The following is a 24,327-nucleotide window of genomic DNA, read 5'->3' on the forward strand; positions in this document are numbered from 1 at the left end:
ACAATGGAACTAGTAAACTTAGCGAACTTATGGGAAAATGTACAAAGTTACAAAAATGCTCTGCAATGTCCAAATTTTTCTTAATGATAAAACATGTCAAGTGCAATCTTATCCATGTTTTCAGCCTGTATAACATTTAGGGAGAAACTATGACATAGATGACTACTTAGAAGTTTGGCAATTAATATTACCTCCTCGGAACTTAACATGTCTTAACTCTAATGTACAAGGGTATAATACTTAAATCTGCAGCTTATCCTTATTTTTCATTATCTTCTGGATTTTGACTATAACATTCTTCTTTCCATAACAGAATAATATGTCATAAAGATTGCCTGCATACAATTTTTTACTTTCATCTAGAAAAATCAGGGTAAAGACCACACATTGAAGTTTTAAAAACCTGGTGTTGAAACCTGGTTCTGTAAACAAGCTAGCTGAGTGATTTTTGCACAAGTCACTTAACTTGGCTTTCTGAACCACTTTCCCGTCTAAAGCATGCTAAAATACCAATCTCATAATAATGTTCTAAGGGTGAAATGAGATAAAGCACCTTCATTACTATGGTGAAAAGAGCTATCAGGCTTGCTGGCTAGTTTACCAGCTGCAAGTACTTTACCTGAATAGTGTGAGCATGTGACTGCACCACACACCGTCTATGTAAGGCTATGGGTGCTTACTCTCAGGGAGGTGGATGGCGGATTGTAGACTGCCTGCCTGCCCTGTGAGGGGTAGTTTTGGCTGTGTGCTTGCTGCCGTGAGGTTTTCCCCTGCCTGTCTACCGTTGTAGGACTTTATTTGAACGGTAATGGCCCAACACTTTTCGCCTCTGCAGTGCCTCTACTGTTGGCCTGAATCCAGTGTGGACCTGCCTGGCCTCAACCACCAGCATTACAATTACCAAGAACAGAACTTGGCATCCAACATGTGTCCAATCAACCCCAGCTATTCCATTTCTTTAGCTCTCTGAAAGCAAGAGCCTGTGTCTCTAAGAGCACATGCTCCCTTGAATCCTTGCCAGGATCTAGCCTCCCTGCTTCACACACCACAGAAACTCAATGAATCCCAGGGATTCCCTTAGGAGGAAATTTCTAGTTTTTGATAAATGCTTCACTATTATTTTTTTTAAGGCAGCCCTAATTCCATAGGTGTATTCCAGTATCTGATATACTCCATAGGTTTATACAGAAGTCTTTGAATGACATTTTTATTCTTTTGATGACCTTTCAACAGCTTCCCATTTCTTAGAATACAATTCAAACTCTTCACTATGGCTTGTGTTTAGTCCCAGCTTATTTCCGCCCCTCACTTACGGTGTTCTGGCCACAGCTGACCTCTACCTGCTCCTCAAATACTCCCCGTTTACTCCAGCCCTAACGGGAACGCCTCTCCCCATCTTCACAGGCGGGGCTATTTACACCAAGCTCAAAAATGGCTTTCCCCAATTTTATCTTGTTCACAGAATAGCACTGAGCACTGTGCCACGTTCTTTTGCTTCCAAGTGAGGAACAGGGACTGGATCTGTTTTGTTTCCGGACATTTCCCCAAGTGCCTAGAACTGTCCTGGCACAGAGTAAAAGCGTGACCCCTGGGCTCCAGCCCACCCGGAGTCCACCCTCTGGCGGAGCTGGGTGTGGGTGGGAGATAGAGTAGGGCATTCACTGTGGCTGCGCTCACGTCTTCTCCAAACAGGACCCTTTCCTGGGTCTTGAGGGCGAGAACCTCTTTCCCCCCTCGGGGCACGTGGGCGGGAGTGCTGGAAGCACCTCCCGTCGGTCACGGCAGCTGCGGGATCCGGGACTGCGGGGCAGGGGTGAGTTCGGGCGTTGGGGAACGCGGGTGGCCATAGCCGCTGGGCCTGGCAAGGTAACGGTCAGACGGCCGCACTCACGAGGATTCTGAACACGCACGCGAGCCGCAAGCTGGGTAAACCTCTTTCTGCGGGCTCGCACAGGGCCGCTGAGGGGAGCGGAACCGGCGGCGTGGGCCCCCCGGCCTGTCGGAAGTCCTTAATGTGCTCTTCGAAAGTGAAGTGTCCGTCGAAAAGACGAGCCTCCTCTCCAAAGTAGTGACAGAGTTTAGTACTAGTCACCAGAAAACAGCTTCCGCCGAACCGACTGGAACACTCACCAGAAAGTGTAGGCTGCACAGAAGCTCCAAGGCTAGTTAACTGGAGGGTGGAGCCTTAGGGAGATGAGCGACCGCGAGCGGAGTTGCGCAGCCGCAGTAGAAGACGTACGCCCTTCCCCGGGCCGCGCAGCTCCAGTGGAGGCCCAGTGCGCCCAGGGTGGGGCAGGGAATTGAGGAGGAGCTAGCTCCTCTCCCGCGCTGACGCGACCGGTCTCGGCGGAAGGGTGTGGACGCGCAGGCGCTGAGGTAGCTCTGTGGTTAGGAAGGCGGGGCCACGCAGGCGCCGTGAGCGGCAGTGGCAGCGGCGGCGGCGGTGGCGGCAGCAGCTGTTGAAGGGGTTCCGGGAAGATGGTGCTGATTAAGGAATTGTGAGTGGGTTCGCGGGCATGAGCGAGGCCGCAGGACGGTCGTGGTGGGAGGATCACTGATTGAGAATTGGTGGAATGTTCTTGAGAAGGAGCGAGGCTCCAGCCAGCCGCTCCCTTCGCGCGCCCCCTCCCCTCGACCCGCGCCCCCGGCCCACTCGCGGCCCCTCCATGGTGCTTCCTCAGGCTCCTTCTCCAGCCGTCGTTGTAGTGTCACTGCTGCACTCTCCCCCGGGGTAGAGGCGGCTGTGTCCCGGCCGGAGCGCGTGGATTGAGAAGGCGCGGCCGGGAGTTTCCGCTGAGACCCGCCTTCTCCCCAACCCCCTACTCCCAGGCCCGCTGGTGGGACCGGGGGTGGGAGATGGTGGGTTTGACTGTGATTTGTCGTCTGGGGTGGAGCCTACCTGTAACCGGCAGGAGATGGGCTTGCCGGGTGAAGGCAGCACTGGTGTCTGAACTCGAGGTGGGACTCAGGCAGGCGCCTTGAAGTTCATGCAGGAGTCTTGGGAGTCCGGGAAACCTGCGCTCCACTGGGTAGCTCAGTTGACTTGTTGGAGCCATCTCAATGTTCTCAGTCTCAGTCTCCACAGATTTAAGGTGGGGTGACACTCTAGGCTCCGCCTACTTCACGGGGCTACCGTGAGGAGTAAACACGTGATCTGTCAAATCTAAGGGTTTCCAGGTACATTACGCCAACGAAGTGATTTTGTTGAAAAGTTAGGCGTTTCCCACCCGCAAGGACTATCACAGGAAATCTGGTTAGCAGTGATTGTTCAGCTGTCACAGCAGGATCCTTTTCGTCATCAATCCCTTGAGCAACTAGAAGTTTCAAGTATGGCCCGGTCTTTGGTTTTTCAAATGATCCTTTAATTTTAAATTATTAAATGAAAGTTTTGGTTTAATTTAGCTTATCTCCAGACACCTTATTTTTATTTTCGTGTTCTAAAAACTTTAAAACCCTCAAAAGATTTTTGGTCTCACTGAGAACAAAAGCCAAACCTTTACAGTAGTCCAGGAGGTCTTAACACTATTTTCTTTTACAACTCTGACCTTATTTAATACCTTTTCTTTGCCCGTTCCAAGCTCACACACTTCCTTTGCTGTTCTTCCACTACCCAGGAAAAAAAGCTCAGTTCAGTGCCTTTTTGATTGCTGTTTCCTCTGCCTGAAGTGTTCTTCCTGCGTATCACTAACTCACCTCCTTTCTTTAGGTCTTTCTTTTCTGTAATATCACCTTCTTAGGGAATCCCCCTCTGAAGACATAATTGTAACCCACCACCACATTTTGGTATCTGCCTTTCCTGCTTTATTTGTCTTGAGGAGCAATTATTACCATCTACCATGCAACACAGTTATTTTTTTCTATTTTACTCTTTGTAGTCTCGTCTTGCTCACTTCCATATCCCCAGCTCTTAGAATAGTCCCTGGTATGTAGTAAATGCTCAATAAATATTTGTTAAATAAGTTAATGAAAAATTATAACTTGAGTCAGTGACAGGGATCCTGAGAAAAGACACATTTCAATTAAAGCTTACTTATAGTGTTGAAGTTTAAATTTATATAAAAATTTTCTTCTGAGTTGTTTATACAGTATCATGAGAATGTTATCTCATGTATTACTCTAACATCTTTGTAACATAGATAGGTGGCAGACATTAAGATATATTGAGGAAATAAGACAGAAGGAAATTGATTTAGCTCAAGTTACATAGCAGGTGAGTTGCAGAACTGATTTTAGATCACAGGTCTAGTTATTTTTCTTCTATTAGAGTAATTTCCTTCCTTCTAAAATGTGAATTAAGTGTTCAGTAGATTCTGTTGATAGTTATGTGAGGTGTATCAAGCTAACTTATGGAAAACAGTTCCCATTGGGAAGTTACACCTAGGCTTTTTGTGAACCATTACTTTTGTTATAAAAATTTGAATGTGCCAAGGTAACAAATGTCAAAATTGCCTGAACTATATTTCCTAAAGAATTATAAATTACAACTCTGATATTCACTCCTCATGTATGTCTTCCCTAGAATTTTTTTCCTCCTAGATTTTTGAAGATACTGTTTTTTTAATTTTTTAAAAGTAATCCCAGTACCCAGCATAGCATCTAGTCTAGCACACTTTAAATACTGAGTGTTATCGAATCAAAAAACCCCCGATTCTTTCTATTTGCAAGTCAACTTTCTAAAATTATTTTTGCTAAGAAACAATGAACAAGTCATTCCTATGTGAAGATGTTGGTAAACTGTAAAATACTTTGGCAAATATTTGTTGTCTTTAAAAAAATGCCATCTATTTTTGATGTAAATTAAAAGGTTAGAAATGACTTTTCAGAGTGGGAAGTTCCCTTCAAGTTGTTACTTAAGTAATAGCTGAAGTTGCCATTAGCATAAAGTCCTGGTTTTAAAGAACTAATTGCTAGTTCCATTTGCAAAATTGTTTTCATGAAGATTTTTAGAGAAGTTTGAAAATATCCAGATACAGGCATACCTCAGAGATATTGCGGGTCTGGTTCCATGCCACTGCAGTAAAGTGAATATTGTAGGGAAGCAAGTCATACAAACATTTTAGTTTCCCAAGGCATATAAAAGTTATGTTTACACTATACCAGGGGTCCCCAAACTTTTTACACAGGGGGCCAGTTCACTGTCCCTCAGACCATTGGAAGGCCGGACTATAAAAAAAAACTATGAACAAAAGCCTATGCACACTGCACATATCTTATTTTAAAGTAAAAAAACAAAATGGGAACAAATACAATATTTAAAATAAAGAACAAGTAAATTTAAATCAACAAACTGACCAGTATTTCAATGGGAACTATGGGTCTGCTTTTGGCTAGTGAGATGGTCAATGTCCGGGTCCATATTTGTCACTGCTAGCCGTAACAAGTGATATGATGCACTTCTGGAGCCGTGACGCATGCGTGTGTCCCGCGTCACTCGAAATATTAGTACTGCATGTGAGTGACGACTCGCTTTGCGGCATCGCCACATACAGTACTCACATACAGTGAGAGGATGCATCCTGTGCTCCTCTCACTGACCATCAATGAAAGAGGTGGCCCTTCCGGAAGTGCGTCAGGGGCCGGATAAATTGCCTCAGGGGGCCGCATGTGGCCCCTGGGCCATAGTTTGGGGACCCCTGCACTATACTCTAGTTTGGTGAGTGTGTAATAGCATTATGTCTAAAAAGTGTACATCCCTTAATTTAAAAATTCTGTATTGCTAAAAAAAAAAAAAAGCTAACCATTGTCTCAGCCTGTTGGAAAATGTTGCCAATAGAGTTGCTCAATACAGGGTTCCCACAAACTTTTAATTATTTAAACACAATATCTATGAAGCATAGTACATAAGATATGACTGTTCAGGTTTCCCTCACTCTCATAGGGAAAGTGGAGCATCCCTATGAAATCTTTTGTTAGCTAAATAGCATAAATAGAAGTAATTACCATTAATACAGTTGACTCTTAGAACAACGCATGCATGGGGTTAAGGGAGCCAACCCCTTCCACCCAGTTAAGAGTCTGTGTGTAACTTGACTTCCCAAAAACTTAGTTGTCCCTTGGTACGCATAGGGGATTGGCTCCAAGATCCCCAACGATACCCAAATCCATTGATGCTAGTTCCCCTGTATAAAGTGATGTCATCAGTCCATACAATTTTATCTGCATCTTTGGGCTCCCAACTGTGGATTGAAACAGTGCAGGTGTTTACTGGGGAAAAAATTTGCATATAATTAGACATGTGCAGTTCAAACCATTGTTCAAGGCACAGCTGTATATGAAAAAATTTTGAGCATTCCCAGATTCCCCCCCAAAATCTACAAAATCACATCAAATATACTTAATTGTATCCAACTTTCCACTAAGTGGAATAATACCTTTACGACCTTTCTCAGGCTTTTCTGATACCTTAGGACAGGGTTTTTCAATCACTGGTCCATCAAAAATTTTGTGCTGGTTCGCAAAAGAGTTAACCCACCTTGATGTTGTATAGATTATAGACCCAGTGATCTTAGTCAGATAGCCACCCGTTGATGCTTTATGAAGGTTATAGATCCAATGATCTTAGTGGAATAGCCACCCTGATGCTTTATGAAGGTTATAGACCTAATGATCTTTAGTAGAATAGCCACCCTGATGCTTTATGAAGATTATAGACCCAATGATCTTAGTTGAATGCGCTTATGCTCAGTGTGATTTCTGCCTCAGTAGTCCTCGAAATAATTCTCTTATTTTCACTAATCCCATAGTGTAAAAAGGTTGAAAACCACTGCTTTAGAACACATCTTGCTAACAGATGCACACAATATATTGAGATAAAGCACAAATGCTCGTTTTCACAGCTCAAAGCTTCAGCTCAGGATTGACACTGAAATCCTGAGTATAGTTCCCTGGAAAGGAGCTTGGTAGGGCCACTCTTGCTGTCTAGGGTTGCACGCTGCCTCTGTGACAGCCCTACAAAACAAGTGCTAAACATTATTTTCACTTTTCTCCTTTATTCATGATAGCAAAATCTGTGTATTTCAGTTAGTGAAAAATGGTTCTAATATAGGTCTTAGGTTCCTAAAAGCAAAGTGGCGAACTTTCAAAATGTGGGGGATACCAGAACTGCTTTTAGACTAGGAATAGACCATCAAAACATGACTATTCCTTTGTTTATTTTTTATTAAGTAAATCTTGAAGTATTTACTTGCCTTATCATTCAATCAGCATATTTTAATCAGTCACTTTCATTTTGTCAAATAAGTTTTCTAGAAGTATTGTTATATTAAAATATGGATCTTTCTGCCAATGAGTAGTCACTAAAATTACTCATCAGAGATTGTTTGGTTTTGTGAAACTTCAGGAAAGTCTTTTAAATCTTTCCTCTGTAGACCTTCATTCCGTTTCCTCCACAGCCTATTATCTGGGTTGAGACCTTTGTAAGGCCTTGCCCAGCCTCCTAAAAGATGGTTTTTCCCCACACTCATACTTCTCAACATTTTTAATCACCTACTGATGACTTCTTCAGGTTAGCTGTAGTCATGTCTCTTACCTTTGGAACGGCCTTCCAGGATTCCTTGCTGCCTAATAAATTTAATAGACTTACCATTATATTGCAGGCCCTGATAATGTTCTCCCAACCTATATCTTTTCCATATCCTTCTAGATCTTTCAAAATATACTCCCAACCTATATCCTAGTCCAGTGGTCAGCAAGCTCATTAGTCAACAGAGCCAAATTTCAACAGTACAATGATTGAAATTTCTTTTGAGAGCCAAATTTTTTAAACTTAAAACTATATAGGTAGGTACATTGTTATTAACTTAGAGTACTCCTGAGCTGGCCTTTGCTAAACACTCAAGGGGCCAAAGAGCCTTATGTGGCTCACGAAACATGGTTTGCCGACCAAGGTCCTAGTCTTTCCCCGGACCACTGCATTCCCTCTGTACCAATTTATTTTCTCTTACTGAGGTAGTGATAGTGTGTACCCTAAGGAGACCGCTAAAATGACTAGGTATGGAAGGTCTTCACATAACAAGTTAAGAAGTAATTAGAAATTAGAAACCATTATAATTTTGAGAATGTTCATTGTCTTTAGATGACCATTATCAGAAAGACAGAGGTATGAGGGGTCCTCGTTAAGGAGAAGGAAATTACAGGAGACATGTTTCATACATATTGAAGATTAAGGTGATGTGAGTATTCAAGCATAGATATTTGAGGAGAATAGGAAGAGAAGTAGTTGGAAAGTGTAGCTAAAAAGAAATTGGAATGAGGAAAACTATTAGGAATTTTTATGAAATGAAAATCAAGCTGACTACTGTGAGGTATATATTTTTTTCTCTCCTTATAATGGGAAGAGTTAAAATAAGATTTTAAATGGCACTGCTGATGTAGCTTAATGATTTGGAGGGAAAGTCTGAGAAGAACCAGCCATCCCCCCAAAGTTGCTGTTTTGGAGATCAGCTATCATGAGACAATTGATACTCAGGATGGTTTACAGAGTCTATGGTAGAAATACGTAAAGGTACGTCCCTATAAAAATCTGGAGGTAAAATGTAATATTCTGATAAAACATAATTCATCATGGTGTTCTATTTTCTTCAGGAATGGTAGCCTCCCTATTGATCCTTTCTCATGTCCAGTAACAAACTGTTGGACAAAATCAAACATCATATCAACCTTTCATTGAATCTACCCTAGAAGGGGTTATATTTATAAGGTTCAAGGTATTTTCCATAAAGTTGGTAAGTCTAAAGGAATATTTACTTGTTTTTCTCTTAATAAAATTGAGACATAATTGGGTAGTAGGAACCAGTTTGGGGAAGCATTCATTCATGAAATTCAAGACATCTGTTGTGTGAGAAGTATCAAAAAATGCATAGTATATAGATGGGAGGATGAAACCATACTAAAAATTTCATGAGGGCAACCTGACCAGACTGTACAAATAATACGTTCTGTACCCTGTAATTTTCAGTGATGAGTTTTCTCTTGTCCTTTACTCCTCACAAGAATCTCTGCAACTTCATTTTTGAGGCCCTGGTACAATTTGGATGCTAAGTGCAGTGATTGTTGAGAACCTGGAGTGGTAAATTTATTTCCCCAGTTAAAAAACACTTTCTTAGAGCTGTAGGCATTGCAGCGACACTCCTCCATTAATGACATTCTTATATCATGCTATCGTTGGATTTATAGTAGAAGCTCTTTTAAGCATAGAGATATGTGTTTAAAGCCAACTATTTCATGCGTAACATTTTCTTTTTTCTTTTGTCTTTTCAGCCGCGTGGCTTTGCCCTGTTCTGTTCAAGAGGTAAGTCATGTTTGCCTCTGTATTTATTGATATAGTCCATTTTGATATGTTAATCGAAAGTTATATTCTTGTTGTATTTATTTACCTTTACATTTTAGTGTATGTGACAAAATGAATTAAGATGTGTTAAAAGTTGTTACACCAATAGTTATAGATGATCATAAATACATTTTTGCTTTGTTTTGGAAGGGTCTAAAGAATATCTTAGTTTAACCTTCTGTCTAGTGCGGAAAGTCTGTCTATAATATCCCAGAGAAAAGAGGTTCCAGCCTCAATTTAAGCACTTTAAGGTTAAGTAACTTGCTGCTTAGGAATTACTGACTGTTGGATTTTTAAGACATTTGTCTTTACTTTAAACCAAAATCTGCTTTCCTATAATGTTTGGCTGTTGTTTAAGTTCCCTTCACTTGAGCAGTGGGAAATCAGCCTGTTCTGTCTTCCATATGGTAAATCCTTCAAGTTTTCTTTTGGCAGTTCTCTCTCCTCCCCCAACCCCTTTTGTTCTGTCTTCTCAAGGTTACAAGGTTAAACATTCCCAGCATGTTCATTTGGCCTAATATAACATGACCTCTAGACTTCCTCACCAGCTGGTCTCACTGCTCTGTGGTTGTAGTTATTGCTTTCAATGGAAAATGGTATCCCAGACGTGTTCTGATGTGCACAGGACTGAAAGATCATTGTCTGTCTTGATCTGCACATGATACTGAAATACATCACCTGTTCAGAAGTTGCATATTGTGCAGTTTTAGTTATCTGTATTATAGCCAAGGAGGAGGATAATAAAAGCAGAGAAGGCTTTTGAGAAATCAAGATATGGGTAGCAAAACACATAAAACCCTCTGGGTACTTCTGTAACTTGCACAGTTTGCCCTTGCTCAGTTATCTTGGCTTTCTTAGAGCTGACAGTAAATGAGAAGCAGTGAACTGGAAGCGAGACAAAACAAACTGATAACCTTGTATCAGTGATACAAGTGACAGCTGACAGAAGACAGAAAAATAAAATAAAATGCAGGAACTAAGAACGAATAGCTCTCTGGCGCTGTTTAATGTAGACTTGGACACAGCTGTATGTATGTTAGTAGTGCCTGAGGTTTCACTGTATTGAAATACTCAAGACAAGCCACACACCTCTGCTTTCTGCATGTATAATTGATTGTTTGAACTGGCATATGGAGATTGACATTTGTTTTTGTTAATTTTTTTCTTTGGGTTTTGGCTAGTTGCATCAACTTGTTGAAATCTTTCTGAGTCTTAGTATGGTCAATGAAAATAATCTGCGCTCTTTGTTATACTCAGACCTAATAAACATGCCTCCTGTCTTTATGTTAATCTTAAAAATGACAATGGAAGCCTAGTAGCATGCCACACAGTATTAATTTATTAAGAACATTTTTTGGGATACTGTTAAGTTTTTCCATGTAGAACAAACTTACCTTTGACTTAGAGACATTTTAATCCTATTTTTAAAGTATGAAAAGTACATTTTGTAGGACTTAAGGATACAACACTGATGTATCATGGAAACCAAATGAGGAAATACAAGCCTCTCTGCAGTCTAAAATTTCTATGGAAATTCATTTTTGATTCATTTAAAAACTGTACTTGGTTCCTACAGAAAGAGAGAGATGGGCAGACAGCTTGGAAAGAAGGGAGAATGAGAATAGGAATTAACCTGCAAGATAGCATCATATTCCTATGGGCTTATTAGATATGAATATTTACAGAGCTTATATCTACCCCTATTTTTTGTCCCTCAAATAAAATATTGGTTTTGAATTATTAGTTTTTAGAGGTAGCATTTCTTTGAAAATATGATTATAAAAAAGAAAAACATTTTTTCAAGCTGTCTTCATTGGGAGGAAGAAATTTAGCCAGATTTGAAGAGATTGACGATGGTGCCGTGGTTGAGTCCCTAGGAACAAATTAGAACACAGGGACTTTGCTTTTTCTCATTTATTGGAATGGTTAGTGACTCCAGATTAGCATAGAACAATACTGCCTACTCACAGGTATTGGAGCAGACCACCAGGAATTCTGGTTTGCTTTAAAATGAAATAGAATACACTACAATTTCTTGCCTTTCATGGTAAGACTTGTGTATTTACAATATTTTATAGTTTTGTTTATTACAGAACTTCACAATTCATAGTTCTGATCCTGGATACCCAATATGGTTTAGATAGAAAAAAGGCCAAATTGGTTGTGTTATATATATCATTGGGAAAAAGACCCTAGAGGTCTACTAACATTTGGTCTGTAAGGGTTCTTTGTATTTTCAGACTTTTCTTGTTACACTTTATATCCCTTCCCTTTATTATTGACAATGTGTTCTGATTGCTCAGCTTTCTTAATTGGCATAGTGATAATTATATACCTGTCATACCTTCATTCGAATAATGTAAAATTGAGCTATGATAGATATGACAATGCTTTGAAAAATACAAATGTATATTATTCAAAAGCTTGAACTAAGGGTCAAGATGTTTTCTTGATAAGTGGATATTAAAATACATATTAAAGCCCCAGAGTGTTTGTAACTAGCAATTTTCTTGAATAATGGAAATCTTATAAAATATTATAGAATTTCTTGAAGCTGTATGAGCATCTGGTGTTTGTCTTCTTAAACATTCATTTCTAATTTGAGTCATATTTTCATATGCAACATATGTGTTGAATGGTTTGGACTTGCTTGTCTATATCATCTATAGTAAGATTTTAGCATATGAAGTTTCCACTGTTACTGCTGACTTACTGAAATTCTGTACTCTTTGACATTTTAGTATCAGGTTGGGCAGCTTTACTCTGTTGCAGAAGCTAGTAAGAACGAGACTGGTGGTGGAGAAGGAATAGAAGTCTTAAAGAATGAACCTTATGAGAAGGATGGAGAAAAGGGACAGTATACACACAAAATTTATCACCTAAAGAGGTAAGCTGGGTATTCATATATGATGCTTAGTCATTATATTAAATAATCGAGCTTCAACTACTCAGCTTACTTTTTTTTTTTTTAATATTTATTTATTTATTTATTTATTTATTGTGGCAGAGACAGAGTCAGATAGGGACAGACAGATAGGAAGGGAGAGAGATGAGAAGCATCAATTCTTTGTTGCCACTCCTTAGTTGTTCATTGATTGATTTCTCACATGTGCCTTGACCCGGGGGCTACAGCAGATGGAGTGCCCCCTTGCTCGAGCCAGCGACCTTGTGCTCAAGCTGATGAGCCTTGCTCAAACCAGATGAGCTCACGTTCAATCTGGTGACCTCGGAGTCTCGAACCTGGGTCCTCCACATCCCAGTACTACGCTCTATCCACTGCACCACCACTTGGTCAGGCTCAGCTTACTTATTAAGGACTTAACTACCTCACTTAGATGTGCTGAGTTATTTTTTAAATTTCAGTGTGACATTTAATTTTTTGAGAAAACACTTCCCCCCTTTATTGGTTACTTTTTTTCTTTTTAGATTTTGTTGGCCCTGGTCGGTAGCTTAGTAGATAGAGTGTTGGCCTGGCATATGGATGTTCTGGGTTCGATTCCCCATCAGAGCACACAGGAGAAGCAATCATCTGCTTCTCCACCCATCCTACCCCTTCTGTCCCTCTTCTCCCACAGCAACTGGCTCGATTGATTCAAACGTGGCCCCTGGTGCTGAGGATGGCTCTGTTGGAGTGCATCAGCCTCAGGTGCTAAAAATAAGTTGGTACTCCAGCACTGGCCCAAGATGGAGATGCCGATTGGATCCCAGTCAGGGTGCATGTGGGGGAGTCTGCCTCACTATCTCTCCTCTTATCACCTAAAAAAAAAAAAAATTATTGATTTTAGAGAGAAGAGAGAGAGGGAGAGATGAAAGGGAGGGGAGGAGCAAAAAACATCAACTTGTAATAGCTGCTTGTTGTATGTACCTTGACTGAGCAAGCCCAGGGTTTTGAACCAGCAGCATCAGCATTCCAAGTCAATGCTTATCCACTGCACCACTGTGGGTCAAGCTACTGGTTATTTTTATTTTTAAATTTTTTATTTATATTTTTAAATTTATTGATTTTCGAGAGAGGGGAAGGTGGGGGAGAGAGACAGGAACATCCATCTGTTCCTTTATAATCCCTGATTCCTGTATGATTGAACCCACAACTCTATGTATAAAGATGACGCTCTAACCAACCAAGTAATCCAGTCAGAGCCTAATGGTTATTTTTAAGTTGTAGAAATAATATATCTGCTTATAAAATAATTCAAACAGAGAAAATAAAATAAAAACTTAGTCCCCAACTCTTCTTTTTTGTGTGTGATAGAGACAGACAGACAGGAAGGGAGATGAGAATCATCAATTCTTCGTTGTGGTGCCTTAGTTGTTCATTGATTACTTTCTCATATGTGCCTTGACCCGGGGGCTACAACAGAGCGAGTGACCCCTTGCTCAAGCCAGCAACCTTGGGCTTCAAGCCAGCAACCTTTGGGCTCAAGCCAGCCACCATGGAGTCATGACTATGGTCCCACACTCAAGCTGACAACCCCACACTCAAGGCGGCGACCTTGGGGTTTCAAACCTGGGTCCTCAGTGTCCCAGTCCAAAGCTCTATCCACTGTACCACTGCCTGGTCAGGCAGTCCCCAACTCTTTCTGTCTCTTATCTGTAACCCCCCAAAAAAACACTAGAATGCTGTAGATTTTTATTTCTCTAAATCATTTTGTGTACGTATTTAATTTTTTTTAAAGATATATAATGTATCATTTTTGTTTTCTACAGCAAATGGGATCATACTATACATATGATTCTGCAGTTTGCTTTATTTTTCGTGCAATGATATACCATGAAATCCTTCCATATTATTATTTAATGTCCATTTCATTCTTTTTAAAACTGAGTACTTTTTCTTAGTATGGAGATAGCATAGTTTACATATACATTCTGTGAATGGTAAGTTGACTTAGGTATTTTGGTGTCTTCCAGTTTTTGTCTGTTACAATAATACTTTGAACATGGTTGTGCATGTCTTTCGCCTTTGGTTACTATTTCTTCAGGAGAAATTTATAAAAGGAGCATTGCTGAAAGGACATGCTCATTTTAAATTTTGTTTTATTGCCAGATTGCCCTCCAAGATTTTTTTTTTTTTTTTTTTTTTTCTTTTTTTCATTTTTCTGAAGCTGGAAACAGGGAGAGACAGTCAGACAGACTCCCGCATGCGCCCGACCGGGATCCACCCGGCACGCCCACCAGGGGTGACACTCTGCCCACCAGGGGGCGATGCTCAGCCCATCCTGGGCATCGCCACGTTGCGACCAGAGCCACTCTGGCGCCTGAGGCAGAGGCCACAGAGCCATGCCCAGTGCTCGGGCCATCTTTGCTCCAAAGGAGCCTTGGCTGCGGGAGGGGAAGAGAGAGACAGAGAGGAAAGCGCGGCGGAGGGGTGGAGAAGCAAATGGGCGCTTCTCCTGTGTGCCCTGGCCGGGAATCGAACCCGGGTCCTCCGCACGCTAGGCCAACGCTCTACCGCTGAGCCAACCGGCCAGGGCTCCCTCCAAGAGTTTGATAGTGTTCATTTTCCCATATTTTTCTATCTTTTCAAATTTTGTCAATTTGATATGCAGAAAATAATCTTGTTTAAATTTTCATTTATTAGTGAAGTTGAATGTCTTCATATTAATTGAGCATCTGAATTTTTTTGTGACTTGATGTTTGAATCCTTTGTTTATTGTTTTTATCTCTGGTTCATAGAATTTCTTTCCCAACATTCTTCTGAGTTTGGCAGTCTGATCTCTATCTTTGGCATAAGTATTTTTTTTATTTTAAGTGAGAAAGAGAGAGAGAGAGAGACAGGAAGGGAGAGAGATGGGAAGCATCAACTTATAGTTGCGTCACTTTAGTTGTTCATTGATTGCTTCTCATATGTGCCCTGATGGGGTGGGGTGGGGTGGGGTGGGGTGGGGGACAGTTCCAGTCAAGCCAAGTGACCCCTTGCTCAAACCAGGAACCATGGGCTCTTGTCTGTGATCCCATACTCAAGCTGACGACTCTGCACTCAAGTCAAGTTGGTGAGCCCGGCTCAAGCCAGTGACCTCCAGGTTTCAGACCTGGGACTTCAGCCATCCCAGGTCAATGGTCTATCTACTGTGCCACCACCAGTCAGGCTGGCATAAGTATTTTGACATAGAAACTTCATACCAGTACTTATTCAAGGACAAAAGACCAGTAGTGGATTTCATGAGTCTATTTTGTCAAGTCTCCTTGGTTTATTAAAGGTAGGAGGAAGTTTTTGCTTTTCTCTTGCCTGTATTTTCTTTGTATCGAAATGAATAACACCTGTGTTTTGTAGAATTCCTTAAAGTTATAGATGAGTTGTGATAAGTATTTTTCATGTTTTCACAGTTTAAGGCTACTGCTTGGTTTCTAGGGAGGGACACATGAATGTCAAGTAGGTTATATCACTTTATAGAACTTTAAATTTTATTGTTATTTTATTAGAACATAGCAATTTTTGTTTATTATGCAGGTTTGAATGAAAGCAAAAACTGATCAGTTATCTATAGAGACTGTCTTATTCATGATTTCTATTTGTTTATACCCTAACTATATATACTGCTCACATGAAGTAAAAGTTGGTTTTGCATCTCATTTGCATAACTGAACAACTTTCTTTGACTTGTCATTTGTTTTTGTGATGTTCTTGTTTAACAAAAAAATCAAATGCTTTTTTTAATCGCTTCGTATTCATTTTGAAATATCCCTTAGTTTTTGTGAGCAGTATATTTATAGTATTGAATGTACTTATATATATTCATATTTCTTTTACAAGCATTTTACATTTACTATTTAATTAAATATTGCCAATACATAAAACTTCCTTTATTGTAAACATTCACATCTGGGTATTCTAAAATAAACCAGAAGTTTGATATATAAAATTTTCTATTGGTCTGTAATATCCTTATGTGAATAAATTTGAAATAGCTTCATAGTGTCCTTCATTTGGAAACTTAAAGTTAGTATATTGGGGAAATGTTTGATATATTATTACATGGAGAAGACTAGTTGCTACATATGTAAATAAACATAAATATGTAATATATTACTTTTTTTTAATTAAAGAAAAAGCATAGAAAGATTCATTAAAATGGTCAGAATGTTTTCCCCGTAGTGGTGGAAATATGGGAGATTTTAAACTGTCTTTCCTTTTTGGTAGTTTTGTTTAATGAGAAAAAAAGTGATAAGTATTATTTTTGAAACATTTATATTAGGTGACCCTGCAGCCACAGGTAATGAAGCTCTTAAGTCGAAGAGGGCTGTATAAATGTGGTTAGTGCAAGAGATACGGTTCTGGAGAGCTTATTTGAAGAGGAGGAGGATTTCTCTCAGGCTCTTAGTGGATGAAATAAAGGAAAACCCCGGCTCTCTGGAGACCAGCCGGTGCACTGTCTGGAACAGCTTCTTCATTCCTAGGAGCTGAGATCATTCCGTAGTACCCTTGGGTTTCCCCCTCATATGCACTCATTTGTACCTCATTGCATTTCTGAGAAATACTGAGCATACACATTGCACATAAGAAGACACTAAGGTGCATATTTACCCAGAGCCACACAGCTAACAAGTGGTAGAATGCTTACTGAGACCTGCATTTTCTGATCCCATGCTCTTTTTTTTTTTTTTTTTTTTTTTTTTTTCTGAAGCTGGAAACAGGGAGAGACAGTCAGACAGACTCCCGCATGCGCCCGACCGGGATCCACCCGGCACGCCCACCAGGGGCAACGCTCTGCCCACCAGGGGGCGATGCTCTGCCCATCCTGGGCGTCGCCATGTTGCGACCAGAGCCACTCTAGCGCCTGAGGCAGAGGCCACAGAGCCATCCCCAGCGCCCGGGCCATCTTTGTTCCAATGGAGCCTTGGCTGTGGGAGGGGAAGAGAGAGACAGAGAGGAAAGCGCGGCGGAGGGGTGGAGAAGCAAATGGGGGCTTCTCCTGTGTGCCCTGGCCGGGAATCGAACCCGGGTCCTCCACACGCTAGGCCGACGCTCTACCGCTGAGCCAACCGGCCAGGGCCCCATGCTCTTTTTTTTTTGTATTTTTCCGAAGCTGGAAACGGGGAGGCAGTCAGACAGATTCCTGCATGCGCCCGACCGGGATCCACCTGGCACGCTCACCAGGGGGCAATGCTCCGCCCATCCGGAGCGTTGCTCTGTTGCGACCAGAGCCACTCTAGCGCCTGAGGCAGAGGCCATGGAGCCATCCCCAGCACCTGGGCCATCTTTGCTCCAATGGAGCCTTGGCTGTGGGAGGGGAAGAGAGAGACAGGGAGGGGCGGAGAAGCAGATGGGTGCCTTTCCTGTGTGCCCTGGCTGGGAATCGAACCTGGGACTTCCACACGCCAGGCCGACGCTCTACCACTGAGCCAACCGGCCAGGGCCATCCCCATGCTCTTGATCACAAGTAGGCAGTCCCAGGTGCCGCACAACCTGTTGAACCATGGGTGTACCAGGAAAAGGGTGGGAGAAAGTTTGAATGGATTGTGAGGACTGTTAAATGCCCTTAGAAGCCTGGCCTTGTCACAATGATGGCAGCTGTGGATGGAAGCATGGAGAGGTCTGGGACAGGAAAGGAAAGAAGGGGGCAGTAATGGATCTCAGTGGGGCAGGTAATAGCCACTCTGACAGGAATGAAAAACAACCAAAAACTTGTCTACTAATAAGGACAAAAAGGGACCAGCTGTCACTAGTCTGGGGGAGGGAACAAACATGGGGCAAGGTCATTTGGATGTTCGCAGTCTGTCATCAGTGTTGTTCTAAAGGCAGATGGCCACAGGCTACCTATATTAACAAAGGACAAAGAATCATTTAGGAGTAAGTCCTGAGGCCTTCACCGTGCTGTAGGAAAAACTGCAGTCAACACAGGGCTGGCAGTGCAGCCGTGTCAGACTGACTGCAGTATCCTGCAAGGGCATAAGTTCAGCATGCTGAAGACGTACCCATATTTCCTAGAGAGTTTGTGAGCTCTCTCCCTAAGGGCATTAAATATAACTGTGTCAGGCTGACTTCAGTATCCTGCAAAGGCATAAGTTCAGCATGCTGAAGACATACCCATATTTCCTAGAGAGTTTGTGAGCTCTCTCCCTAAGGGCATTAAATATAACTGTGTCAGATTGACTTCAGTATCCTGCAAAGGCATACAGCACGCTGAAGACATACACATGGTTCCTAGAGAGTTTGTGAGCTCTTTCCCTAAGGAAATTAAATATACATCCAGTAATATATGTTCCCTTTTATAGTATTTATTCCATTGGGTAGCCTATAGTGTGCTCTGTACACTGTCATTATATAGCATTAATAGAATTGTAGATTTGGCAAACTTGGTTGGCTAAGGCCACCAATACCTTATTTTATATTTGAGATACTGGGAGTTCCACTTTACTCACTGTAATCAAGATCTCTGGATTCTCTGGCCGGTATGCCTTCCTCTTTCAGCAAAAAGACTTGCTGGTAAGATGTACCAGAAGATTAAGGAACAATCTAGGCAAGGAAATTTAAAAATCCAAAAGTTTAGTGACTGCCTGACCTGTGGTGGCGCAGTGGATAAAGCGTCGACCTGGAAATGCTGAGGTCGCCGGTTCGAAACCCTGGGCTTGCCCTGTCAAGGCACATATGGGAGTTGATGCTTCCAGCTCCTCCCCCCTTCTCTCTCTCTCTCTGTCTCTCCTCTCTCTCCCTCTCTGTCTCTCTCCCTCTCTCTGTCCTCTCTAAAAAAAAAAATGAATAAATAAAAAAAAACAAAAGTTTAGTGACTGTCTCAAGGGACATTTCAAATATCTGGTTTCGATCTCAGATATTATTCTTATGGGATGAGATTCTTTCCATATCTTTTGATAACTGTCACTTGGTTTAATCTTATAGTGTGCTGATCACTGTAAGTGCTGTAGATAGGAGCTCATTCATTCCCCACCTCACCCTTTTGTAGTGAGGAAACATGGTCCAGAAAGGTTTTAAGTGGTCCCTGTGTCCCTGCAGTTTGATAGTGGAGATTGGCCATGAACTCAGGCAGGCATTGTGACTCCAGAACTTGCCCTCTTAACCACTTTGCTCTACTATTGAGCCCTGTGGGAGGGTTAGAATATTTTCCATTCCCTGAGGTGAACTGCAAAGGAGTTTACAGAGAAATTCTCCTTAACTATGATTTCATCACATACCGTTTTCTAATAAGTCTAAAGTCTCAAGTCTTCTAAAATAAAGTTAAACTTAATATAGTACTCCGGTTGATTTACATGTCCTCAGTTGTAGTAACTGTCCAGAGTAAAAGCTTTTGGCTTTTAAGAAGTTAGTCTCTTCATTGTCTTCCAGAAGAGACCTGTTCAGCCCGTAGGCTCTTGTCTAAAGATTTTGGGTCCCTCATAACCTGTTCAGCTTCCTGAGCATGGCTTAGATCTGTCCAGGGCAGAGGCATTCCTTGACTAATTAAATTCTTTCCTAAACTCCATTACTTTTTGCCATTCTACTCATTTTGCTTCCTTGTCACATGATTCCATGTCTTGTACCCTATCTGCCATCAAAGTTTAAGTATGCTTTTTTAAGTTTAATAAGCACTTAATGGTGGATGGCAGGGGGTAGGGACAGAATTTATTGGGCAAAAGATTTGGAGGCATGGCAAGGAAATGTGTTGCAACTTTTGAGATGATATTTCAGAGAAAGACTTAGAGTTCTCCTGAGACCTCATAGGAACACTCTGACCAGACCTTTTGTTTTGTTTTCTTGGGGAAAATTAGGTTTGCTCTTTTATTTCTCATGAGCATTATGCCTTCACCATCTTCAGTCCAATTTACCTATTTTTTTAAAATAGAATTATGTTATTTAAAAAATATTTTTTAATGTTTATTTTATTGATTTGAGAGAGAGAGAGAGAGACAGAGACGACAGGAACATTGATCTGTTCCCGTATGTGCCCTGATCAGGAATCGAACTGACAACCTCTGTGCTTCAGCTTGATGCTCTACCCCTGGTCGGCAAACTGCGGCTCACAAGCCCCATGCGGCTCTTTGGCCCCTTGAGTGTGGCTCTTCCACAAAATACCACGTGCAGGTGCTACCTCGATAAGGAATGTACCTACCTATATAGTTTAAGTTTAAAAAATTTGCCTCTCAAAAGAAATTTCAACCATTGTACTGTTGATATTTGGCTCTGTTGACTAATGAGTTTGCCGACCACTGCCTAGCCAACTGAGCTATCCGGTCAGGGCTACCTATTTTTTTTTTTTTTTTTTTTTAAATTTATGCCTCATATTTATGCTTGTTATTTGGTCTCATATCTTCATTGACCAATCCAAGGTCACAAAGATTTACATCTGTGGTTCTAATAATTTAATACTTTTAGCTCTTACATTTAGATCTCTTTCTTACCCATTTTGAGTTAATTTTTGTCACTATCTAGTCTTGTCTACTCACATTAATTTTTCACACAAAGCCAGAATGATTTTAAAATTTAAATCAGGTTGTGTCATTCCCCTTCTTAAAGCCTGTGGTAGCTTCCCATCATACAAAGAATGAAATACAAACTCTGTGGCGCATACGATGGGCCCTTGTGACCTATGTACCCCGGCCCTCACTATCCTTAGCCTGCATTCTTGTGTTTCCTGTTCACGACATTGTAGCCATGCTGCAGGCCTTCCAGTGGCCCACGCAGGCCACGTCTTTTGCTGTTTTAGGACTATTGTCCCATGTTTTCATGTGGTTGGCCCTCCGCACACTTCGGATCACCATTCTAATGTCGCTTTTTCAGGGAGGCTTTCCTGAGTACTTTTACCCCGTGTATCACTGCCCAGTGCCTGTTCCTTAACTCCCCTGCGTTTCAGAAGAGGTAATTCTCTGCTGTTTTCGTTTTGCTGGTGTGTTTTCTGCTTCCCTCCATGGTAGGTGAGCTCTGGGTAGGGATTGTCCCTGTTTTCACATCATTGTTTACACATGCCCTGGAATAGTGAACACGCAGTAAGCACTCAAGTGAATGAATTAATGAATTGAGTGAATGAATGAAGTGCCCAATGGATTTAGGGTATTTTTCAGTTGATTATGAAAGGAAAGGTTACTTGCTTTGTTTATGGCAGATTAATTGGGTCTTCAAATTCTTCCTCATGTTTGTCTACATTTTGATGTTTATAGTAAGATGGAGAAGGATGGGAAAGTGAAACTGAACAGTTCTACTCATTTTGTTTATAAGTAGATGTAAAAATTTTATGGGAAGGATACAGTTTGAAATGATTGCCAACATATTATTTATCTCAGGAACAGGATTTTTCTTTTTCTTTTTGTAAAAAGATTGCTCCTAGATCTGGAGAAGTTCACTGTACATCAGGGGTCCCCAAACTATGACCCGTGGGCCGCATGCGCCCCCCTGAGGCCATTTATCCAGCCCCCACCGCACTTCCAGAAGGAGCACCTCTTTCATTGGTGGTCAGTGAGAGGAGCATAGTTCCCATTGAAATACTGGTCAGTTTGTTGATTTAAATTTACTCGTTCTTTATTTTAAATATTGTATTTGTTCCCGTTTTGTTTTTTTACTTTAAAATAAGATATGTGCAATGTGCACAGGGATTTGTTCATAGTTTTTTTATAGTCTGGCCCTCCAACAGTCTGAGGGACAGTGAACTGGCCCCCTGTGTAAAAAGTTTGGGGACTCCTGCTGTACATCATGGTCATTTATTATGTGTCTTTTTTTGTTTGTTTGTTTTTTAATTTAATTTTTTTATTATTTTTTATTTATTCATTTTAGAGAGGAGAGGGAGAGACAGAGAGAGAGAGAGAGAGAGGAGAGACAGAGAGAGAGAAGGGGGGAGGAGCTAGAAGCATCAACTCCCATATGTGCCTTGACCAGGCAAGCCCAGGGTTTTGAACCGGCGACCTCAGCATTTCCAGGTGGACGCTTTATCCACTGCGCCACCACAGGTCAGGCCTATTATGTGTCTTTTAAGCCATAGTGGCCCTTTGTTTTCTGGTACCACTGACAAAGTTGTTTCATCTCAAAACAGGCAGGATCTCAACCATTTATTAACATTGAGCTTAGATCTTAATATTATCTCCTTTCAAGACAATTGATAAAACACTTCAGCTGAATTTTACCCTGAAGTTAAATATTCTTAAATAATCATCAGGTTGGCAGAGGCCGTTGGCAAAGAACCTTTGTGCTCTTGGGTACTTTGCCATGGCTGACTTTCAGCAGCTGAAATCTAGATAGGGTTACATTGAGATAAGCACTTTAATCAGTGGTGTTTATCTGAACAATACTGAACATTTTGTGAAGAGTTTGGGAAAACAATAGGTGGAATGTCCTTCCTGATTTGTTTTTGGTGGCTTATCTTCATTTTGTTAATTCAATTAATATATATATCCCTTTTTGAGTCTCTCCAGGTGTCCCCAAACTATGGGCCCATGGGCTGCATGCGGCCCCCTGAGGCCATTTATCCTCCCCCCTCCTCCACCGCCACACTTCCGGAGGGGCACCTCTTTCATTGGTGGTCAGTGAGATGAGGGACAGTGAACTGGCCCCTTGTGTAAAAAGTTTGGGGACCCCTGCAAGCTTCCAAAACAGAATTTTCTTCATTTTTTGAAGTTGTACCCCTTTGCATGAATCTTCCCAAGATTTGATAAGAATAGGTGCTTAAAGAATGAGCCCTCCTTCATTATTTTCTTTTAAGGGAGTAAAGGCACAGCTAAATCTCTTTATGCTTTTGGAATCGTGCTTGTACTGCCATATGTAATAGTAGTACTTCGGCTTTTCTTTTCCGGTGATTTAATTTGCCACCATAGTGGAAGCTCCAAATCATGTACCTGCTTGTATGTTCTGAGGAGACAACAGCAAGGCTGTTGACACCACCACTTGTGTAACCTCACAGCTCTTTAGCTGGTATGGGGATCCTTATATCTCGTCTCTGGTCAACTGCTTTTTCTCTTAGTTTAGGAAATCAAGTTGTGCTTTAAAGTTCTCAGAGAAGCAGTTCTGTTCTGGAAAAAAAATATGTAATAGGGTTTGTAGTTGCAGGATACAGTTTTGACAGTTACTTAGCTACTTAAATTAAAGCTGGTTTTATGAATGCTTACCCCCCTGTGTTATTAGGGGATTTAAGTGGAGAAAGGCATGTGAAAGTATGTAGCTCCATGTCAGCTTATAATTAAAAAGCCATAACTACCATTTATTGAGTGCTCATTGTACTGCACAGTGTGCTAAACACATTACAAGATATATGATAGAATCCTCTCAGTCACCCTGCAGAGTAGGTAATATGAACTCCATTCAACACATGAAGTTCAGAGAGCCAAGTAATGTGCCCAGGGTCACACGTCCTCCGAGTGGTGATGTTGCAGAGTTTGAATCCAAACTCTGAAAATCCTGTGCATGTTAAACTGCTTTTACATGATGAAATGATCGTTAAAAATGGTCATTTCATTTGCATTTTTGAAAACTGGTAAGACTATTGTATCCATTTGTTCGTTAACTGTTATGTTTTCTATTTATAATATGTCTGGATAGCCTTTGCCTGCTCTATCTGTTGGGATCTATCCTGAATATCTTAGGAATGTGTACAACCTCATCATATATTAATGTCATATGAGGCAGCAAGTGATAATCATATCTTCCAAATCTACAAAATTTCATACTTGGATATGTCTTAATACCTCATTTCTTGTCATTTTTCTTTAGGTTTATTCTGTAAAATGTGTATGTAAAGCATTTTACTCAGGGATACTTTCTTATCCTGGGACTTTCTCTTTTTGTGTTAAGAAACAGGTGTAGTCTTCACTACGTGAGAGAACTTCTGTATTGCATTATGTGCAGCTTCAATCACTTCAGTTAACTCATAGATTTCACATTAGGGCGGTCGATAAGAAGCCCGCATGAAAGTATTACTTCTGTTAAAACAAAATGTTGTATGTGGCTAAAAAAGTTCATAATTATTTTGTTGTTTTTACATTCATTTTCTATTTGATTTCTTTGGGAATGGTGATGAAACTGTCAGTAACAGTCTTGAACATGAATGAGTTTATGAAGCTTAGGACATCATCACCTTTGATGA

General features: G+C 41.1%; 1 protein-coding gene across 2 annotated transcripts in view; it reads left to right on the top strand.

Annotated features, from left to right (window-relative positions):
• Nucleotides 1-2,371: 2,371 nt before the first annotated feature.
• The window catches only part of PITPNB (phosphatidylinositol transfer protein beta), a 68,610-nt gene continuing 46,654 nt past the window's right edge, over nt 2,372-24,327 (top strand). For both annotated transcript variants that reach the window (XM_066370601.1, XM_066370599.1), the window contains exons 1-3: nt 2,372-2,498; nt 9,259-9,289; nt 12,070-12,215. In XM_066370601.1, coding sequence (XP_066226698.1) covers nt 2,479-2,498; nt 9,259-9,289; nt 12,070-12,215 — 197 coding nt within the window. In that variant the 5' untranslated portion in view covers nt 2,372-2,478. The remainder of the gene's footprint in view (nt 2,499-9,258; nt 9,290-12,069; nt 12,216-24,327) is intronic.

Source organism: Saccopteryx leptura, chromosome 2 (genome assembly GCF_036850995.1).
Source record: "Saccopteryx leptura isolate mSacLep1 chromosome 2, mSacLep1_pri_phased_curated, whole genome shotgun sequence".
NCBI lineage: Eukaryota > Metazoa > Chordata > Mammalia > Chiroptera > Emballonuridae > Saccopteryx > Saccopteryx leptura.